This window comes from Pelmatolapia mariae, linkage group LG17 (assembly GCF_036321145.2).
Source record: "Pelmatolapia mariae isolate MD_Pm_ZW linkage group LG17, Pm_UMD_F_2, whole genome shotgun sequence".
Taxonomy (NCBI): Eukaryota; Metazoa; Chordata; class Actinopteri; order Cichliformes; family Cichlidae; genus Pelmatolapia; species Pelmatolapia mariae.
In genome coordinates, this window is record NC_086242.1 from 7,643,988 (window position 1) to 7,665,031 (window position 21,044).

General features: G+C 41.2%; 2 protein-coding genes across 7 annotated transcripts in view; one reads left to right on the top strand and one right to left on the bottom strand.

The window, feature by feature from the left end:
* Positions 1-3,367: 3,367 nt before the first annotated feature.
* Positions 3,368-14,571, bottom strand: ppp1r3aa (protein phosphatase 1, regulatory subunit 3Aa). 2 transcript variants are annotated; one of them, XM_063500693.1, is made up of 4 exons: positions 14,470-14,571; positions 7,800-7,858; positions 7,607-7,704; positions 3,368-7,028 (listed from the first exon to the last, which is right to left on the bottom strand). In XM_063500693.1, exons 1-4 carry the CDS (start codon positions 14,478-14,480, stop codon positions 3,933-3,935), a joined length of 3,264 nt encoding a protein of 1,087 aa, XP_063356763.1. In that variant the 5' UTR covers positions 14,481-14,571; the 3' UTR covers positions 3,368-3,932. The 2 variants fall into 2 exon arrangements, with proteins under 2 accessions (XP_063356763.1, XP_063356762.1); XM_063500692.1 differs by lacking the exon at positions 14,470-14,571 and adding an exon at positions 8,703-8,944.
* Positions 13,166-21,044, top strand: part of foxp2 (forkhead box P2) — a 102,873-nt gene continuing 94,994 nt past the window's right edge. For 2 of the 5 annotated variants that reach the window (XM_063500694.1, XM_063500701.1), the window contains exons 1-2: positions 13,167-13,479; positions 16,837-16,988. The gene's annotated coding sequence lies outside the window, so the exon portion shown is untranslated. Of the gene's footprint in view, positions 13,480-16,824; positions 16,989-21,044 lie in introns of all 5 variants that reach the window. The other 3 variants (XM_063500702.1, XM_063500696.1, XM_063500697.1) reach the window with 3 other exon arrangements.

Sequence of the window (21,044 nt, forward strand, 5' to 3'; positions counted from 1 at the left end):
GTTGAAGATTTTTATAGATTTTGTCACACATTTCAATTAAAGTGACTGCACAAATCTAAAATATATATGCATGTGTGTGTGTGTGTGTGTGTGTGTTTGTGTACTACTAAAACCTTTAACCATAATTTGGTTTCCAATCCTCAGCTAGTGGATTCTTTAAAAAATGGAGCCACACTTACATCTGCTGGAAGAAATGTGTCATTGCACGACTTTTTTTTTTTTTTGCACAAATTTGCGTTTATTTCTTTTATTGAAAGCTGCTGGTGGACATTTATGTGTAAGACTATACTACGAGATGAACTGATTAATCAACCTTAGCAGAAATACTGACATTCTGTACAACAAAACAGGACACGGACACATTTTAAAGGCTTATATACCCTTTTCTTCATCAGTTTCTCTTTGTCAATACACAGACAACATGGTCTCACTAAGGTAACACAATTCAACAGTACAAGTAAACAGTCGATGCCTTTTTTAAATACTTGGTGGCTTATATAGGATAGAGGGTATCTCTCACATGATAGCCACCATATCCCCATATAACCACATACCCATAGTTACAAATGCTAACACACAATCCACACTGCAATGTGAGAGGAGGAGTGACGAGAGCATTAACATCTGATGACAGGCTCTCATTTTAGTCTTGTATCACAAGGTGCTGGGTGTGTTCCAGAGAGTCAGTTATCAGTGCTACATCTGTGACACCCAGCAGCCTGATGTGAACCTAGTTCAAATCATTCAAAGTTCCTTTTAAACATTCCTTCATTTCAAACAAGAAAAAGAAATATGTTTAATTTAAGTAGTGTGAGAAGGTTAAGCTATCTCAATGCTAAAAGTGCCATAAGTGCTAAAACTCTGTTGTAAACTCTTTTCTGTAAATCTTGAAGGGGAGGGGACTGAAAAGGAAATACAATTTGTTGTGGTTTCTAACAGCTTCTGCACCTCTCACTGCTATCTAGATCTGTAAATGTGCAGCCTTATCCCTCTGCCTGGTGCAGCACTGATTAATTTATAATCCTTACACGTTGGCATGCGAGCTAGTCAGGAAAATAACAAGCAGCCTTACACCTCTGGGTAACCCCAGATAATCAAGATTCTGTCCTTGTTTCTCAGATTCTTCCCGTCACTGCTACTTTTTGTCAGTGCACACCACAGTCTTTGTGCCAAATTTGCACTGCGTCTCATCGGTACAGGGCCTTACAGAAAAAGTAGACCTCTGCTGTGAAAACACTGGCTTTTGGCCAGTTTTCTAAAGGTGCCAGCATAGGATTGGAGCCAGCTTACAAAAGGTCAACATACCCCAGACAGGATCAAGTGACATCTACTGGAGTGCACTGTCACTCAAGCTGCCACTTTATTGCACACATTGTCACACAGTGAGAAACTCTCTGCTTGTGGTACACTAACAGATAACATATTGAGTCACACAAGAGCCTTACAGGCACCCAAGCACCATAGTCAATATGGTGCCAAAATAAATGTTAGCTATGAAATACATTGTGTTGCAAGATACATGCCTGAAATATGCATGAATTCATTTTTCTTTGGGATCATGTAATCATCAAAACAATCTTCCTAACCCTTCTGCAGGGTTGGAACATGTATGCAGGGCTATTTCTTTTGTCCTCAGCACAAGCCATAGGCACAAATGGAATATGGGATTTCAGCTGTGCAGAGACATTACTCTTTTTTTTCCTTCCTTCTGTTCTGTTATGTCCCTTCTGTTGTTGATTCACCAATCAGTCATGTTTGTAGATATAGTCATCTTTATACTCTTTGTGTTCCAGTGTTTCTTATTCCTTCTTGGTTCACTTTTGGGCTTTATGTTGTGTTTGTATCAGCCAATGAAGGCTCTTTTTATTCCTTCATTCAGTCTGCCTCCATTTCCTGCCTTTGGGTCCTCTCTCCATCACCACCTACCTTGACAATCTGTTCATTTGTGTATTAGCAGATGGAGTTATTGTATTCATTGCATTTTGTCCAAGCAGCATAATTAAAAAATCCATGTCAGCATGTACAACGGATTAGAGTGAACTAATCTAATCATTAAAATATGATTCTTCTGGAAAACAAAAGTATAAAACAACAGGACTTATCTGAATGTTTGATATTAATTTTCTTTAATTTCTTTGAGATACTGTCATTATTCCAAATGAATATCCCTAAACCTACAATCTCTAAAAGACGCAGTAATCTTTATAGCAACATGTAAATCCAATAACAAAAAACCTGCTAACTTTAGGTTAAAAAAACAAATGTTTCTTTGCACTTAGCTTTTGCATGTTGGTTATACTGTCCAGTATCTGTGTAGCCTGCTGTCAGTTTACCTCTGACTATAACATTGTGACGCTGTTTTAAGTAAATTAATGACAGGATCATCCCTTCCACAACATTACCAGCAACAAGCTTGTGAATTCTCCTCTAGGTAACAGCTTAGCTAAAAGCTAGCTTCTGTGGAGCTCGCTTTTAAGTCAACTGGCCTAGCCAGCTAAAGTTTGCTTAGCTACTTGCTACTTTAAAATATGGAGCTGAGCTCGTTAGCTTCTTTCCTCAATTACCTTAAGATGGACACTGACACAATCAAGACAGAAACAGATGCTTCAGATATTTTCCGTTTTTCATCTTGTGTCACAACCAAAGCAAATGAAAAATGTGCTCACATTTTAAAAATAACAGACTGCTTAGGCATTAGTCTCGCAGGCCTAGAAGCAGGTCAGAAACCCCCTGGGAACATATGGTTACTAGGAAAAAAAATATACATTCCCCAATTGGTTGGAAAGATGATAGTGGAAGTTGATCACTGTTGCTAAGTTAAATAAGGGAAACAAAAACTTCTCTGTCCATAGCAGTAACCTTTTAAAAAACTGATTTCACCTGACCACAGGAACCAACTTCCAGCACCCACTTGCCAACCTTTCACAGAGTACACACTTTTCCATAGCAACCAGAGTTTTCCAGAGGGTCACTGACTGGTCCCTAGGGCTGTGCAACTAACAAATTACTTGAATTGTAAAACATAGTACAATAAAAATATAATCTGAGTACTCTAAAGACTTACTTTAGTTAATTCTGTCAGTGAATAATTACAGTAAGTATAATGACCTTGTACAATCAAAGTCTAGGAAATAGTGAACAAACCACAAAGCTGTAGTGTCATAAAACATGCATCATGCAAAGTTCATCAGTTGTGAAATATGAAAATGTCCAGGGCAAAATAAATCTTGCTGTGTCAATGTAAAAAACAATGGGGGTTTCTTTGTTGTATTTTTTTTGTCACATGAATTTCTTTTATTGAAGAAAATCAAGGAAATTTGTTCCATTTGTTACATAATAAAGTGGTATTGGGCCCATAAAACACAGCAAACATACACACGTCATACACGTAAACATTTCTGTTGACTAAAACATTCAACAAAAGGTGAAAATTCATATGATTTTAACAATGTTCAGTTCAGTTTGAAGTTTATTGTATTCCTTTATTCTGTCTTTTTTAACCACAGAATGACGCCCTAATGGGAACTCAAATTAGATCGACCGCTTGGAGTTGCAAGACAGATTTATAGGGTTACAAAACATGCAACAACAAAAACATTTCTGCACCAAATTCTGTTTGTTTAGTGAGTCTTATTATAACTTAAACCATTTTTTTTACCACTAGACTGTATTTAAATTAACCAAAAAATGCACGCAAGTCCAAAGACAGGTACGTAGTATATTTTGTTCAGGTTTAATGGTTCGTCAACCCCAAAAAGTTTTGGAATCAGTCTATTAAGTAGCGTAATAGATGGGAAAATCAGCCAAATGTACAAACACGCACACACACTCACACACACTAATAGCATTGTGCATGGTAGTGGACATTACAGTTTACAGTAGTGTGCTGATGTAGCACTCTTCACCACCCTTGCTTTTTCTTAAACCTTAGCCTATCCCACCATCTCCTTGTCTGTCATCACGTGCTGTCTCTTCCACTTATAAAACCACCATGATAATGAAAATATGTAGAGAGCAAAGACCGCTGGGAAATCATAGAGGAAAACAATGACAAAGAATCCACTAATTAAGAGGGCGTAGATTAGAAGTCTGGTGACGTGACTTAGGATATATAATATACTGCACCATACAAAACCATCAGCCTCTTTTAATTTCTCTGAGGAAGATGATGGATGTTTGTGAGATGGGTAGGCTGATTTATTAAAAATCTCTCCGTGGGCAACTACACAGCCTTCTATTTGTCTGCCTGTCTCACAACGAGCAGCCGATCTTTCTTTTATTCGAGTGTGGCTTTCCAGATCCATCGGAGCTTCTCCCAGAGCTGGAGTTGTTTCAGGCAATGATTGCCGACTATGCGCATCTAAGGTGGTGGTGAGATTGTGACTGGGATTAGCACTCAAAATCAAATCTGTATGTGATTCAGAGACAACGTGAGTTTGTTCTGCTGTGTCAAGTAACTTACTTCCTTCTAGCACAGAGCGTTCATGGCCTTTAGTGGGTACGGCTTGCTCCGGCCCTTGACAGAAACTTGAGTTTGGATCTGTTGGTAATTCCGTCAAGGAAAATACCCCTGAATCAAAAGTGTCATTGAGGTCTTTTTCAAAAAGAACATGGCAGCCTTGCGTAGTATCTCTCAGCATGCACCCCATTCCATCAACAATATCAGTGTGTCTATTTGATGCCCGCACTTCTCTGCCAAAGACCTCTTCCCAAATCCCCCTGACCAAATCTTCTACAAATCTTTCTATGAAGATCTCCTCCAATCCCACCTCTATCACCTCAAGTGATGCAGTATTTTCTCCCATAATAGGTTCTTTTGTTCCATCTGACAGGTTTTTATATTCAACACGCAGAGAGCTCTCAACTTCTGCTGACAACTCTTCTTCTTCTTTCAATTCTGCCGGTGCATTCTTCCTCTCCCCCTGAGGGCCCTCCACATTACCCATCAACTCCCTTCCTGCTTCCATTTTCAGCTCCCGAATGCTCATCATCTCATCTCTGTCTTCCTGACTCGTATCTCCTTCTAGTCTTTGTAACGTCTCAGATTGGTGTTCCGCTGAAGTGTCTTTCTTCGCAGCATTCTCCTTTACTTCGATTTCCTCTTGGCTCATTTCACCACATATGTTCTCATTTTGACCCTCCGTGTCTTCCTGTGAGTCGGTCCATCCCACTTCAACCACTTCCAGTCCCTTTGGGTTGCATTTATTTGCTGGAGGTCTGAATGTATTGCAGCCACTTTGGAAAGCCTGGTTGACTTCATTTGATTTCTCTGTAGGTCTCGTCTGTTCTGATGGATTTGCTATTATTCCGTTGCAACTAAAGCTTTTTCCCACCTCTGTCTTGTTGAAGTTTAATCCGTGCTCACCTTCTTTCAATTTCAGTCCACTTTGTTCCATTTGTGATTCCTGCTTCATCTCGACTTTTGGCTCCTTGCCTCTTTGGACTGACTGTGACTGTTTGTCGTGCACATCCAAAATTATTGATGCACTCACATCTAAAGCTGTATCATTATGTTGCCATGCTTGATCATCTAACGCCTGGAACCTTTCCTCTTCTGTACTTAGTGCTGTCACGCCTTTGGTGTTCAATGGAACGCCTTCATTCAATTCGGCTGCCACGATTTTGTTTTCCTGCTTTGAATCAAATCTACCAGTGTGTAAATGTTGAGGTCCTGTTTCATTTCTATCACTCTCCTGCTGATTTCCGCCATTTCTGTTTGGCCCAAATTGCTCACACTGCATTTCATCTGCGTACCTTGGGGAGGTTTCACTCTCTTCTGTTCTGTGTTGCGTAAATATCTCCTCCTCTGTAGATGCTTTATTTTCCGTATAGTTCATCATGATATCTTCCTCCTCCACTCCTTTTCTGGATATGGAAGAAACATACCTCGCCCCATCCTTTGTCCTTTGTCTGATTGTCTCCCTAAATGCCAGCGTGCCATCTACGGCATTGTGTGCAGTACCTGTAACCTCTCCTTCCCCGGTGGAAGAAAGACCCTCATCCAGCCTTGCTCCCTGTGAGATACTATCAACAGCACTGGCATTCTGAAACCCTGGCATTGCTGTCATGTCTGTTGTCTCTGACTCCCCTGAGCTTGTTATTAAGTCAGCCATGTGTGATGTGATGGGCTCCTCTTCTACTTCTTTCGCTCCTCCTATTATTCCTTCCCTTTCTCGCTCCCGGACCACATGCTTGTGACACTCGGTTGAACTGTCAATAGAGTCCTCGGACCGCGGTGCCCCCTCGAGGCAGAATTTCTGTGGAGTGTCTGTTACAGAGCTCGTCTCTGACCTTTGGGATGCGTCTTGTGTTGCTGCGTTGTCATCTCTTGGGCTGGTGACACATGCCTCTGCTGGCTGGTGGTCTTCGGTATTCAAGGCAACATTAGCCAACAGTCCTCCCCATGTGTCTGACAGAGGCTGACGTGCATCTAAGCAGTGTGCCTGTGCAGCGGCAGGAATATCTGCACCCAGTTGAAATTCTCGAAATGCTGAATATTGGGGTTGGAGCCCTTTGTCGTTTGAAGGAGACACTGATGCTGCTGTCTGCAGCCATTCTGACTCTGGAACGTTGGAATGGTCGGGCCCATTAAGAAAGGCCTGCCACGCATCGCACACAGAGGCTTTTTTATTGTCGGTATCATCTGTACCGGGAAGAAAGGTCCCCCACATGTCATCAGCAGAAGGTGCGTTTTCTTCTTTTGACAAGATCGTTTTAGCTCTTCCGCTCCAGATGTCATCCGCGTCAGCCGTCTCCCACTGCTGGGGTTTGTCATTGCTCCAGTCCAGTGTAAGGAGAGGAATCTGATGGTAGGTGAGGACTTGTGGGCACTCGTTCGGTTGCGCCTTTTGGTATTTATAGAGCAAGCTGGCAGAGTCACCCCAGGGAGCCGGCATAGACTGAGAGTCTTTCTGGCCACTGGCTGAGTCACATGCAAGATCCTTGGATTCTTGATGCGTTCTTTGGGAGAGGTAGTCCTGCACACGTGCCAGACGTGCTGCTTTGCGTCTGCGTTTTACGCTCTCCACCTGTCAAAAAAGGCCAAAAGTCAAAGCAGTGAGTTTTGTTAAGTCACCGTGCTGGCGAAACCCTGATATTTGCTTGGTGATTAAAAACGTGCCTTTCCTTTGAGTATTTTTTTATATATCCAACATGCAATGCATTTCAATAATCTATCAACTTCAGACCAATTCTTGTTTGACTCATCAATTTTCCCACATGTTTACAAGCATGCTCCATGTATTATTAATGGACTGAACGTGAAGGATTTCAGATGTGTTCCCAAGTATCAGGTTAGCTAACTTCATGTACCCTTCTGGGACTCACTGTGCAGTATAACATGCACCGCTTCCTCAGCTATCATTTGTACCTTGGAGACAAACAAGAACTGCGTTTTTGTGATGACACAACATACATTTTATGGCTGGGGGAGCTTACCTTTTGGTGATGCTGGTGTTTTATAATTTCCTAAAACACTGAAGACACCCCAAACATTACCCCTTCTGGCTGTATCTCTGTAAATCCCTATGACCCACACTGCCACTCCTTTTTCTCTGTTTTTCATTATCATTTGGGGTGGGGTAAAATAATATAAAAAGAGCCTCACCAAAGTTCTGTGCTCATCACTGTGAAGTAATAACTGGACATCTTTGCTGTCCAGTGTCTGCCTGTGGACCTTTTCTGCTCTCTGTGTTGCTTCTAATTCTTCAAAAGACCAAAAAAAGGCAAGGGTGAAAGTTCTGTTGCACATTAAAACATATATGCACACATGCATGGATATATAAACACTAAGTACACACCTGTAGCAACTGTTGCTGTGTTAGCATTATCCCGGGTCTTCTCCACTGTGCTTCCATTCCTGTTGTTCAAAATAAGATATGGCTAGCATGACATAAGATGTTTTCCAGACAGTACCAGATAATTAATTTAACAATCCAGTATGTATAGTATTCATCAGATCTTTTTGTAGTAAAAGGGGTATTGTTGCTCTCTATCCTCCAGATGTTGTGTTTCATAATTTCACAAAGCTTAAAGTCCCCATAAACACCTCGAGCACTGGGGTTCAAGTCAAATGGTATAATAGAAAACAGGTTTCAGTCTTTTATTAAAGACACGCCTTGAACAACAACTGGCCGTGCTGTATAATTATGCTACACAGTATACAAAATACTTATTATGCACGTCCAGACAGTGTGTATCTGCGCCAGAGGCCTTTGAAATATGTTTGTCTGCTGCGTTATCTGGCCCTTGTGCTGCAGCAGCTCAAAGCCAGATCATGCACATAAAGGGGAGCTATAATTCTTGAGGCATAAAAAAAGAATTTTGCAGATGGGGTCAAAGAGGATAAAATGAGCATATCTTGGTACAGTGGAGACGTCATGGAAACCGGCGCATACATCTGGCCATAAATGGGCAATGTGTGTTCTACAGGCCGCTGGATGGTTACATAACACCTCACTGTAAACACACAATGGCCCAGTTAGTGGAGCATATTGCTTTCAATGACTTCTCTTAATGAGAAGAGCAGCACAGTGTAAGTGCACTCGCACTGTGCCGAATTTCAAACTTGCTTCCACAGTTAATGCAGCTACAGGGCCGTTCTCGCTATAGTGCACAAAAAAGTTTCACAGAAGGCTTTAGTTGACATACAAGTGACGTCCTTCTGCAGAAAGGCATGTTTAAAAAAACTCTGACTTTCACACCTGTTAGCTTTGAGACAGCTCCTCTTGCTCTTGTAGCTCTCCTCTTGCATTTGAGGCCCGTGCTCCTTTATCTGTCCCTTTTGGTGGCAGAACATCACGTAGTTAAGTCCTTTGTTGTTAGCCCAGAATGTACCCGCTGATGATTCATAACAGAGACAGAACTCCAATCTAGTTCCTTCTCTCTCAAACGGAGGCACCAAAGTATACTTGAAGGCAAACCTGTCTGTTTTTCTATCACTGGACCCGGGCACATAGTCTGCCGGGAGGTCAAAGCAGCTGTTCCAGCGGTCGAGAGTGATCCGGGCAAAAACAGACTTACTATAGCAGAGGTTGACCACCCTGACGATGCCTCGAAGGGTGGTGGTCCCCGGGAGGAGTTCAATGCTCTCCAGCTCGATCATCTGTGCCTGCAGCCTCTGTTCCAGCTCCTCCGGGGATGACGGGACTGTAAACAGACAGCACATATAGAGCTCCTCTAATGAATGAAGTGCCTCCTGCTCAGCAGCCCGACTGACTTCTAGTTCTGCCGCTTCAGCACTGTCAAACTCCTTGACAGAGACCAGGTTGAGGCCAAATGCATCTGCGAAAGACACCTTCCTGCGAATAACTGGTGGGGGTTCTGGTTCCGAGTCGTCATCTGTCTCCTCATCTGTGGTAGAGCCCGTGGGAGAAGAGGCCTTCATTCCCCCCTCATCCTGTTTTCCACTTTTCCCTTGTTCCTTCTCCATCATCAGCCTGTCCTGTTGCGAGGGCTGAACGCACAGAGTCTCCATAACACGCGATGGTCTTGAGACACAGCCTGTCCTGCCGTCTGTCTGCTAGGAGGGTGGCACAGACCAGAGTGACCCTCACCCGGCTACAGTGATAGTGTAGAGGGGAGAGCAGGGAGAGGACGTGACTTGACAGATGGAGTTCGGTTACAGCGAAGCTTGTGAGCCTGAGCCAGGCCTATTAATAGGACACATATAACTAGACCAAGGCTGGCCTGTTATCCTCGCAGTTACGCTCTCATAATATGTTTGTTAGTAACATCATAACTACATGAAAGCAAAGCATTTACAGAGCTCTACAATAGAAAACTAGTGCAGAAAAAGGACATACTTGAAGCTACTTTGAAGTTTTTTATTTTATTTTACATTTACTTGCTTTCCGGCAACAAAGTCTTAAAAGTTTCACATAGCAAAATTTCTACCTGCTTATCGACAATCCACACCTGATACAGTATCTCTGCATTCTTGGCTACATTGTAAAAGCAGTTGTGTAGTTTTACTTAATGGTGATCAGTCCTCTGGGTATAAATCTAAAGCTCAACAGACTCATATCTTACAAGATGAAAAGTCATCTTTTGAAACAGCACAAATGGAGAGTGATCGATCAACCTAAGGACTGATGGTTAGCATAAGGCACACATATGAGAACAGCTCTGAGATGCTTTAGTTTTTGTTTAGGAATCTCACCAGTGTTAAAAGCAATAAAATGTAAAATGTATTTTCCAGACAAAGTAACTATTAGTGCTGCTGCTTCAAAGTATTTACTGACACTGATCAACTGAAGTACCATAGGATGCTACAGTAAGTTGTCTGAAACTGAAATTGAATTGCCACACCTAAATTCCTTGTGTTACCAAGTGTCTCCCCTGCTGTAACGTCCCCTAGAAAGAAAAGTATCATCCTACCCACTGCGGGGGAGCTGCAGCTGACTAGTCACCTCCAAGTGGACAGAGGAAATGAAAGCATGTCCACACTGTCATCAATAATGTATCAAATTAGTATTAGTTCTGTTGCTGTTCTTGGAAGGCCAGGGACCTTCTTATATCATCGACATTAAAGCAGACTTCATTTTTTAGGTTCACTGCATCTTGGACAACAAAACAGAACATTATTATCAGATTGGACTCTTTCTTTGGCTGTGTGCGTGTGCGTACTGGCATGATTTTGCACAAAGTGATCTCAGATAGGAAGTTTAATTCAACTAATCCTTAATATGCTGGATAAGTATACCCCCAAATCTTGTATATCTTGTAAATAGACATTGGTGCTTGTTGTATAATCTTTTACAAGTGTGTGAGCAGTTTTCTTTTCCCCCAAAGGACCCTTTGTTCTTCATACTGAAGCCAAAAATGCTCTCCTTGGACTTTTCAACTGCAGTTTTAGTGATTAAGTTGCATAATTTGCAGCGTATGAAAAGGCAGACACGTGACAAGTGTTAATTTGCTACAGCTAAGTGCAATCATATAAAATACATAACACTAAATGCATACAGTCAGTAGCAGCAATGCTAAAAAATGTCTAAATGCAACTCGAATTGTGTGACTAAGTTTTATCAGTAGATGGCACTATGTGATCATAGTAAAATTCATGTCAGCACAAGTTAAAATTCATTTGCATTTCCACTTTAGTCTCCCTTAGTGTGATAATGAGTTCCAGGCGTACAGTTAGCCTTGTCCACAAACAAGATCATTACAGAAGGAAAAGGTAATATTAATATTTCTTCTGTGTACCTAAGACTTCCTGTGCCAGTTACCTTGATCAGAAAGTTGTTTTCTGTTTTAAAGAATGACCAGTAGGTGGCGGCATACCACCGTCACAATTCCATGAGGCTGCTTTTCCCTTCATGTCCTCATCATTTTCCAGATGCTGCTTCCTCTAATTCACATTTGACGGAATATTTAGTTGCAATAAAGATTTTTAACACAAACAAAAGCACAAAACGGTAGAAAAGACTGTGTGCGTATACCACACAATTACTGGAACAATCCCAGTTCATATTACATCAGACAGATAAGTGTCTAATACTGTATTATTTCAGATGATTTCAGAATATAATAGGGGTATTCCGTGCATACACGCCAATAGGAAACAGCTTTCAGGATAATGCTGATAAGAATAATAATAACTAAAAGATAATCTATTTTTAAAAATTTACGTATTTAGTCAGTAATAACAATAATAATGGTAATAACAATACATCTTTTTTTGTATTTTGAATTCACATGGCCACACTACACAGCAACATGTACACATCACATACAACCGTGTTTCTCTCAATTATTTGTAACATAAATAACACCAGATATATAATCTTTAAATGCACTAATCGCCCTTCTTAAGCAAAACACTTAGCTCCTACTCCTTTTCCTTTCCCACTTGATATTATTTTGAATATTTATTTCTTAGCTATGAACATCGTAGCGTTTGAAGAAAAAAAGGGGGAGGGGGGATAGAAAGAAAAAAGAAAGAAATGAGAGGAAAGACGAGATAGAAGAAAGCAAATCATTTTAACTACTGCTCAAGGTTGTGCTCAGTGTTTGACTGGCTTCGGATCTACTATTAGATGAATAAATACACTAAATTACGTTGTAAAGGTATGACAGAATAAGTAATAAAAAAATCCTCCAGTCAAGAATCTGTACATGTTGTCATTTCTTTTTCTTTTTCTTTTGTAAAGTATTTATTCAACAGTGATTTTCTGTATACAGAGTTTAACCTTAAACGTGTTTACACTAAAGCACAATTTTAATAACACTGATAATGATGATGGCGTTTAGGATATTATGTTTTTCACGCACTGGTTTCCAATCATCCTCTCAGTGTAAACACTTGTAGACGACCGCGAATATTTCTGTCTGCAAAGCTACAATTTAATGACGTGCACGTAAAAACGCCAGCTTTAAAAATGCCACTGCTGATGAGAGAGGTGCAGTTTAAACTCTGGCTCGAAAGCTGCTGAAGATTTTAAGGTATATTTGTTTCCATAGATGCTTTCATTTGCATTGTTATTTGTTAAAAAAATTCCTGTCATGCAGTTTTATGAAAGTCGGTTAATTACGCAAAATTTGAGAGGAGAAAACACACAAAATGACCTATTCCTTAAAAAAATTCAAAAGGGAAACAGTCACGATTGATGTATGCCGGAGGAAGCTGCTACATAAAAGCAGATGCTCTTGATGAAATATTGCAGGAACATTAAAGGCATATATTGATTCTTTTCTTCATTTTAATAGCGGATGGTTTCGCACTACGTCTTTACGAGTTTTAGCATATAAAGTCAAGTTTATCAAAAACAAGAAATGTTTCTTTTTGGTTGGCGGGATCGTCCCATTAGTGGAAGGTTACCGGTTCAATCCCCAACAATAATATCTAACTATGGTGAACGCTTCCTCACACGGGCAGCAGCTCTCCCCGCTAAAATACTTAATAGTTAAACGTTAGCGAAGAGTGAAAAAAGGGGGGGAGCAAACTTTTAAAAATACTTTTTTTTTTGTTTACAGAGCAGGTGGCCCTGACGTCACACGGGGTCGCAGTACGCCCAAAAATAACAAACACACCTCCGCGAACAAGCAAGTGCCTCCCCTGGGGGGGTTCTAGTCCCAAATATACTACTTGCTTGCCGGGTTGCTGCCTGATGTGTGTTTGAATCGTAACGAAAGAAAGAAAGAAAAAAAAAAAAACAAGCCGCTTCGTCTTCCTCGCATTGCGCGTCATTCAAACAGGACTCAGTATATTGCTTTTCTCTCTGTTGCATTAGTAATAACAGCGGCGTTGACGGGAGACCGCAGGAGAGAGTGTGTGTGTGTGTGTGTGTCTCCGACAGCGGTGCCCAGCGGAGGAATATTTGAGCTTTTTTTTATTTACTCTGCAGCTTGTTGTTCATTTTCTCTGCGTTATGGTGAACTTGGACAGTCACGTGCGAAGACGGCTGCAAGTGTAGAGGACGACGGCTTCTCACCTGGCGTGTCCACTTTGACTTTAGGGAAATATACCTGCCGTTTCTCGTGGTAAGTTTTCCTGCGCAGGAGCGTATTAGTCTCCGAAAACCTTTGACTATTTTTTCTAAACCTCTCTGTCCGCTGCATTTGAATTAGGAAGTGAACCGCTGGTTGTCAAGTTTTTGCTTTTTGTTGGGTTATTATTTACACGTTGCGCTCGGAGTTAGCGAGCTGCTTTGACAGATTTCCCCTAGCTCGGTATTCGCTTAAAAAACTGTTAGGACCTTTTGAGAGCACTGTCCAGTATTTGCCTGCTCTGAAAGCTGAACGCTGATTTTTTTTATTTTTTTTTTAAGTGCGACGATATAAAACAAGTTGTTAATTTTCTAACACATTTATTGCACATGTCTAACAGAATTAGGCTATTTACCGATTTTTATTCACCGTTATGTGATAAGTTAAATATTTGAAAATTAATTTAAAAAGTTTGCTCCGAAACCAACTCAATTCTTTTTTTTCTTTTTTTTGTATATATATATATATATATATATATATATATATCTATATATATATATATATATATATATATATATATATATATATATATATGTATATATATATATATATAGTCTTAACTAGAAAAAAATAAACAAAAAACTACATAAAGGACAAGTATCTACATGAATTTAATTGGAAGCTATTTTATTTTCCAGCTGATTTTATTTTTATGCAGCTACCTACTACGTTGTAGTAATTAGTAAAAAAAAAGAAAAAAAAGAAGGAAACTGTGATTTGATTTGCATCTTATTACAGCTTCTGTGTGTAAGATATGAAGTCAGTTTAATTCTTTTTCAGTGCAATCCTTTAGTGTTCTAGCCATATAATGATATCACATATGACTGGTGGTTTTAAAACCATGTTCCACTAGTGCTCAGATATATTTTTCTTTAAATACCACTGTCACAGCTTCTTAAGCTCAAAAAGTGCATTTAGATTTAATGATCCTTTACCTGCATGACTGCTGTCTGCGTTATCAATATCTACGATTAATCAGCTTACCGTAGTTGCATGCTCCATTTTTATATTCCATCTTTTTTCGTTGTCCAGAAACAGACAGGGGTGTTGGTAGTGTATTGCTTTTCATCATGATAAACCTCCAATTCAGACTAATTTCTCTAAACATTACAAGCTCCTAAAAAAATCTTCTGCTGGCCTCCTCTATTTCACACTCCCTGTCCCTCCTGTCTTGCAATCAAGTGTGGCCCAAAAATCAATAGATGTAACTTTTTTTCCCTCTCTTTTGGTAAAGAAAGGCTAACAAGGCACTGGGAGCTGCAGAACTCTTCAGGCCTGTCCTCTGATCAGCTTTCACCCCTGGATTAGCTGGATCGACCTTACTTGTTCAAGCCGCAGGGTGCACAGGTGTTCCCTCCTCAGTTATGCAGGTGTGGGCCAGTTCCCCCCCTCACTCAGCAGCTCTCACTCTTCAAAGGCCAGGCGGCAATAAATGCCCCTTGTGAAATATGTCAGCGACAGCGCACAATCAGCCCCTTTGTTGAAATGCCCCTGTAATCATTTCTCAAAGTGTGTTTAAAACAGACTCTTGTTTACTTGTTGTTTAGGTGTTCTTGCATTTGGTAAGTGAGGCCACTGGATTTTGTAAAACAGGATGCATTCTTTTCCTTCCCTTACCCACTTAAGGCAGTGGGAGAGATGCAGAGAGACCTGCCATTAGTCTCCCTTCAAGACTGACCGTTGTTGGGAGCAGCGCACTTATTACCCCGGCTCTCCCCACTCTGCGTCCATTTTTTGATTGCAGCATTCATCATTGGGTGGTCGTGCTCTACATTATGGTAATAGGAAAATGAATGTCCTCCACAGGATTAATGTGTATACCCTGTCATATGTTTCAATCATTTATCAAAATTAAGATTCGGCTTTCAGCTCAATGAACGCTGGTTGATGCATGATTTTGTCTCAGATATGAGAATTGTTGCTTCTAGCTGAACTCAAGTAGAAAAATCCTTTGTGTTTATTATTTTTTTTATTCTAATACTCCTGTGGAAACTTGCACAGTTTCCACAGTTTTTTATTGTGCACTGTTCAAAATAAAAAAAAGGGGGTGGGGGGTTTGATTAGAAGAAAGTGGCTTTTATACACAGATCACATCAGTGTTGTTTTTGGCTCTTTAGATAATGAAACACTCATTTTTGGATTAGTGTTTGAATCGCACCATCACCCATCCCCCAGTACCACTGTAATGAAGCAGACTGTTCACTCAACCCTTGAGGTGTTGGTGCTTTTCTTTTCTTTTTTCTTTTTTTTCGGGGGGGGGGCATGCATGGTTAAGAAATTTGAGGGAGTGGCACACTAGCAGCATCACTTATCTAACCTCGTCAGTGAGCCCATCCAGTGTGTTTTCACTCAGCCCCTGTTACATAAACTTAAAGGTAATTAAATGGCATGTGTTCAGGTTATATCCCTTCATAGAAATGTTTCTATGACAACCTCCGTACCTCCGTGCAAGTTAAAGCAACCAGAAGTGATCACGTCCGTCCCCCCCTCCCCGCTGCACTTTGGTTCCCTCCCCCTCCAAGTTAAGAATGGAATTTGTGTTGACAGTTTTGGCCTTTAATGGCACTTTTGTGCCGCGCAAAAGTATTTGTTTACCAGGATCATATGCTGCAAGCTGTCAGCTTTGGAGAGATTGACTTCTTAAGATAAAAGAGTGCATTACATGCTTAGGAGGCCACTCTTTTGGACTGTAATTATCCACATCTCAGTAATGATGTTTTGTGTGTCCCAGTTACTAAGAGTCTTGAGACAGCTCAGACTTTTTTAGTTACGCTCTGGGTCACTTCTTAAGCCCAGCTAGACACTGTTGTCGACGAGGAACGCTGTGACTCTTTGGCTGGAGAAAGCTGTGTAGGGTGGGGTCAGGGGATGTGGATTATAGAGAGATTGCAGGCTCCTCACACAAGGGTGAGTTAATAGGGAAAAGTTGGTAACATACTCACTGACCATTTGATTTTTATGCTTGCTTTCCAAAGTTAAAAAGATTATGTGGCTATGCTGTAAATGGACTTTAATCAAAACAGTCACGTATCAAAATGTCCTGTAAAGATTGTTTTTGCAAATATTACTACATCTTACGTCATCATGTATCCCTCCAAGGGTTGTAAAACTTACAAACAGATGACCACACTCCACAAGCTGAGATGTGTAGTTTTTTGCTGGCGTGTATCACAGTGTGTCTGACTCTAAATGCAAAGGAGCATTCATGCAAAGTTATAAAACATTAGCTCTGTGTACACAATCTTTCTTACAGTTATGAAAAATAAGTCATGCTTTTCATAAAGTTTAAATTTCTCCTCTTGGCTGTTCTACTCTTGACCGTGACCTCATATATTGTAGTCTTCCTTTCAGCTGACACCAAGCTGCAGCCTTCAGGGGTGAAAGATGGAAGCCAGCACGGATTGCCAGAAACTGCAGTTCCTGTAATAGCCACTTGAGGCTGTCTCCAAAAGCGAGTCAATCTCCACAGACTCCAGCATTAAATCGCTGAACTCTACAGCCTGGTACAAAAGCATTTTATTCATTCTCTTTAGCTCATTTCCAGCTTTTTGGGAAGATTAGGTTTTTGTTAGAATTTATCCATTTAATGTTATTTAAACTGCTATGAGCGACAGGTAATTGGAACGGTATTTCACTTTTCTAGTCCTACCACTCAAAGGTGGGTGCTGACACAGGTGGATAAATGCTAGCTGTTTGCTGATTCAAGTCACTAACAGTACCTTCCAACCATGCAGCCTTTTGGAGCCTTTTTAATGCAGTTAGCTGACAAATGATATGGATTGCTGTGTTGTTAATTGTACTTTCAGACTTTCCAGGAAGTCTCTTTTAAGTTTGCTGAGTGATGTTCTAATGTTTTATTTGTATGTTGTTTTTCCACTAAATAGTAGACATCTGTGTCTGTATGATGCATCCACGCAGTCTATGGATGCACCTTGACAACCAAGCTTCCACCCACTCATCCAGATGTGTTCACTTCTGGTTCTAAAAAAAGATGGAAATGCAGGATTCAAAATGTGGAGCCCACAACGGGCGATGTTGGTTGTGGCCACATACAACCATCGGTCCATTTGATAGCAGCCACAGACCTTACATGTTTTTATATCCTCAGTTTTTCTTTCTTTCTTTTTGAGTTAGCAGTTGCATGTTTACTGTGTGGCCAGTGTGGTGTGAGGGCATGACAGCTTTTATTCAAGTCACGGTCAGATGGACGATGTCCTCATGTGAAAAAAAAAAAGTGTTGGTTTTGGGGGTCTTGCCCTGAATTAAAGACAGAAGGTCACTCATGGTAAAAGGCAAGGTCACCGTTACTCAGACTGCATTCAGCCATCAGCTTGTCACTTGTAAACAGTGAGGACTGAGGCTAACAGTGGGTGCTAACTCAACCATTATTTTAGAAGGTCTTTATATATGATATGTTAATAGAATAATGATTATTTTAATTAATTTGACAATAGAAATGTAAGAAAAAAGAAAAAGAGGTTAGATTTCATAATGCCTAAGTTGTTTTTTACCTTAAATAAATAAATATAGTATTAGTTAATGAGTGTACAGTTGTAAAGACTGGGCTTTATAGAATGGTTTGTATTGATGGGTTTTATCCTGTTTAGAAACAAAAACACACCGTGCCTCACAGAGGAAGGACCTTTCCTCTTTACCCTAAGAGACACAGAGAAAAAGGGAAAAAATGTTTATTTCAAACATGTTGTGTGTGTAGGGGGGAAAAACATGAAAGAGAGGGGGGGTCATGACAGTAACAATTTTTGACAGGCACATTAGGCTGCAGAAAGAGCATCCAGCTCGGGGCTGAGGGCATATGGTGCTGCCTTCTGCTGGCATAGCTCTAGAACAAGTTACAGCACTCGTGCAGGGTCACGACTGTCTCAGGTTTGTTCCTTCTGTCTCACCCGTCTAAATAAAAACAGGGGGGAGAAAAATGGTAGTGGGGGGTTGGGTTGCGGTGGTGTTGAGCATGCTGGGCATAGCTTTGGTGTTGTACACTAGCCGTGTCTTTCAGCAAAAGGACAAAGAGAATGTTCCCAGTCAGGCCCCTTTGAGTCAGGACATAATTTGGTCAAAACGTGGAAGGGAGACGTTTGACATTTCCAGAAATGCATCGCTTTAACTTTGGATTGTTTCGCCACCGTGCACTCTCCACCACAGTTTTTATTTCTGGCAATGCAAATGTAAATCTGCATAAAACATAATAGCAGTTATCAAGTTCAGAGCAAGTACAGCGTAGTGATTTTCTCTTCTTTCACCATCTGAACACCCGGCTCGTGCTCCTGGATGGCAATCCCTAATCCTACTCTAAACAATGGCCGTGTTTTCACCACACGGTCTCTTCTAGGTTTTCGCCTCTGTAATGTGGAGAGGATGGACTTGGATATTGTGGAGGATGACGCAGGGCTTTGGTTTGAAGGCAACAGATCGGTGGGAGGGTAATTACAGGCTACTGTGTGGCTCTTTGGATTTTCCCTGGATCACAGCTATAGGCCATGAAGCTCAGCCTCAAATGCAACCCTCTGAGAATGAAGTAAAATAGCCACAACATATGGACCCAACAAAACAATGGTTTATTTTTACGATTTTTGATGAGTGGTTTTTAATTTAGATTGTCACTCCTGGCAAGGAGCAGGGCAGATGGTGCAGACTTGAGTGCCCATCAGAGCCTAAATACCTCCAGGCAGCTGTTAGCCATAAACTTTTTTTCTCTAGCATTTTCTCTCTTTAACACGGCTCGGGTCAAGAGGAGTCAAACCTGTTACAACACCTGTTTCTGCATATGCAAATCTGTTGTTTTGTCATTTCATTAGGCAAGGCGAAAAGACGGGGGTCCCTTGTGGTTGCGAATGCGACTGGCACTGGGCCCAGTTGGCACGCTGCACTGTAGAAAGACGCTTGAGGCAGGGTGAGGGGAGGGAAGACAAGTTTGGTTTCTGTAGCACAAGCGACTTAACCATTGGGTTCCTTTACATCACAGCTCAATTTTGGGGTGGGCTCCTAAAATTTGGGGACAAAGTTGGACTGGGTGTAAGGAGGGGGGAAAGTTCCACTCTCTATTTTATATGTATATCATCTCTGTAAAGAGGATCCGAAAGTGATGAAGGAAGGCAAAAATTGGCACACGTGTGGCTGACACGCGCCACTCGCCTGCTTCACCCGGGATGGGGTGGGGGTACCCCCCCTCAATATCCTCTCCTCTACTCCCCCTTCCCAACCTCATCCCTTCATCATCTGGCGCTCTCCTGCAGCGCTCGTCTCTTAACCACATGTGCCAGTGCAGGGCCTGCTCTTGCTCCGGGGCTAATTGTTCACTGGTAAAACTGCATGCTTGTTGGTGGGGGTCTCCCCTTCAACCAGACATAGGGATACAAAGCAGGGTGGCGATGTGTTTGGGAGCGTGGGGTTGGGGGGGCTCAAGATCATGATCTCTTCATGCAGTTTATTTTTCCCGTATAAGTCTGAAGATTGTCAGTTGTAATCCTGCCTGTGTGCTGAATGCAACAAATACACCATGAAATTAAAGGTTATTGCAGGAGCGTAATGCAAAAGCTCTGTTTGAGATTACTAAAGCTGTTTGCAGACTTGCGGAGGATGAGAAGGGGGGAAAACACAGTATGTTTTCCTTTCCTGTGTTTGACAGTTTATATCTTCCTTTGATCACTGGATTGATGGGTCATTTTAAACAGATGTTTAGAATATTCAGACTTCCTTTCATTACAGTTGTTCAAAAAGCCTTTAAGGCATTACAGTTACACTCACACTGAATGTATCTATCAACATTTGAGATTCCAGATTATTTTAAAATACAAATTTGTATTTTAAGTAGTTAACCTTGGTGTGTTGTCGCTGAATTCAGTGTAGCGTTCTCTCTTGAACTTTTTCACAAGTGCCTTCATCAGCGTACACTTAAGAGTTAGATGGATGGAAAGACCCAGGACTAGTGCCTTTGCTGAGTTAATCTCATCTGATAACTGCTGTCTTCCTCTTCCTTCTCCTCCTTTCTTTTCTCCCACTCTCTGTCCTCCTCCTTTCTCTGCCATGGCTTGGTGGGTCTGATTTGTAGTTCTGCTCCTCTCTCACAGAAGGCATTAAAGCCAGGCCCCACAAGCCCCCTCTGATATGGGAGAGTTCATTAGAGATGTGCCTTTGATGGGCAGCCTTTTCATGTGACTACCGGTTTTTCAAATACCTTGATGTAGAAGCTTAAGAAGCCATTGTGCAGTAAGCCCTCCTTTTGATGCGACTTATTTAGATCTGCATAGTAAATCAGGGGGGAGTAAATAACCAGCCAGCAGATGGAAGCAAGGAGATAAGGCAGCAGCGAACAATCGCATTTGTATTTTGTTATGATGTTGACAGCAGCTAAAATTCACTAATCTAGAGCCACTGATCTGCATTTCAAAGAAATCTCATTTAGCAGCGGGGAGGATAAAGTTCCTCTCATTGTGTCTATTTTATTGCATTCTTCGCTAATTTATCTGCCCACAGATTTAACGTGCAGGGCTTGGTGGTAGGAGCCGGCGTCCGTGCGTTGCATAGGGGGTCTTAAATACTGT

Bases quoted from the DNA above. Each gene is read 5' to 3' on its own strand.
- ppp1r3aa (XM_063500692.1), bottom strand. From the start codon at position 8,797: ATGTTCTGCCACCAAAAGGGACAGATAAAGGAGCACGGGCCTCAAATG. The intron at 7,859-8,702 runs GTGTGAAAGTCA...TTTGAACAACAG, and splicing joins AGCTGTCTCAAAGCTAACAG to GAATGGAAGCACAGTGGAGA. The intron at 7,705-7,799 runs GTGTGTACTTAG...GGTCTTTTGAAG, and splicing joins CACAGCAACAGTTGCTACAG to AATTAGAAGCAACACAGAGA.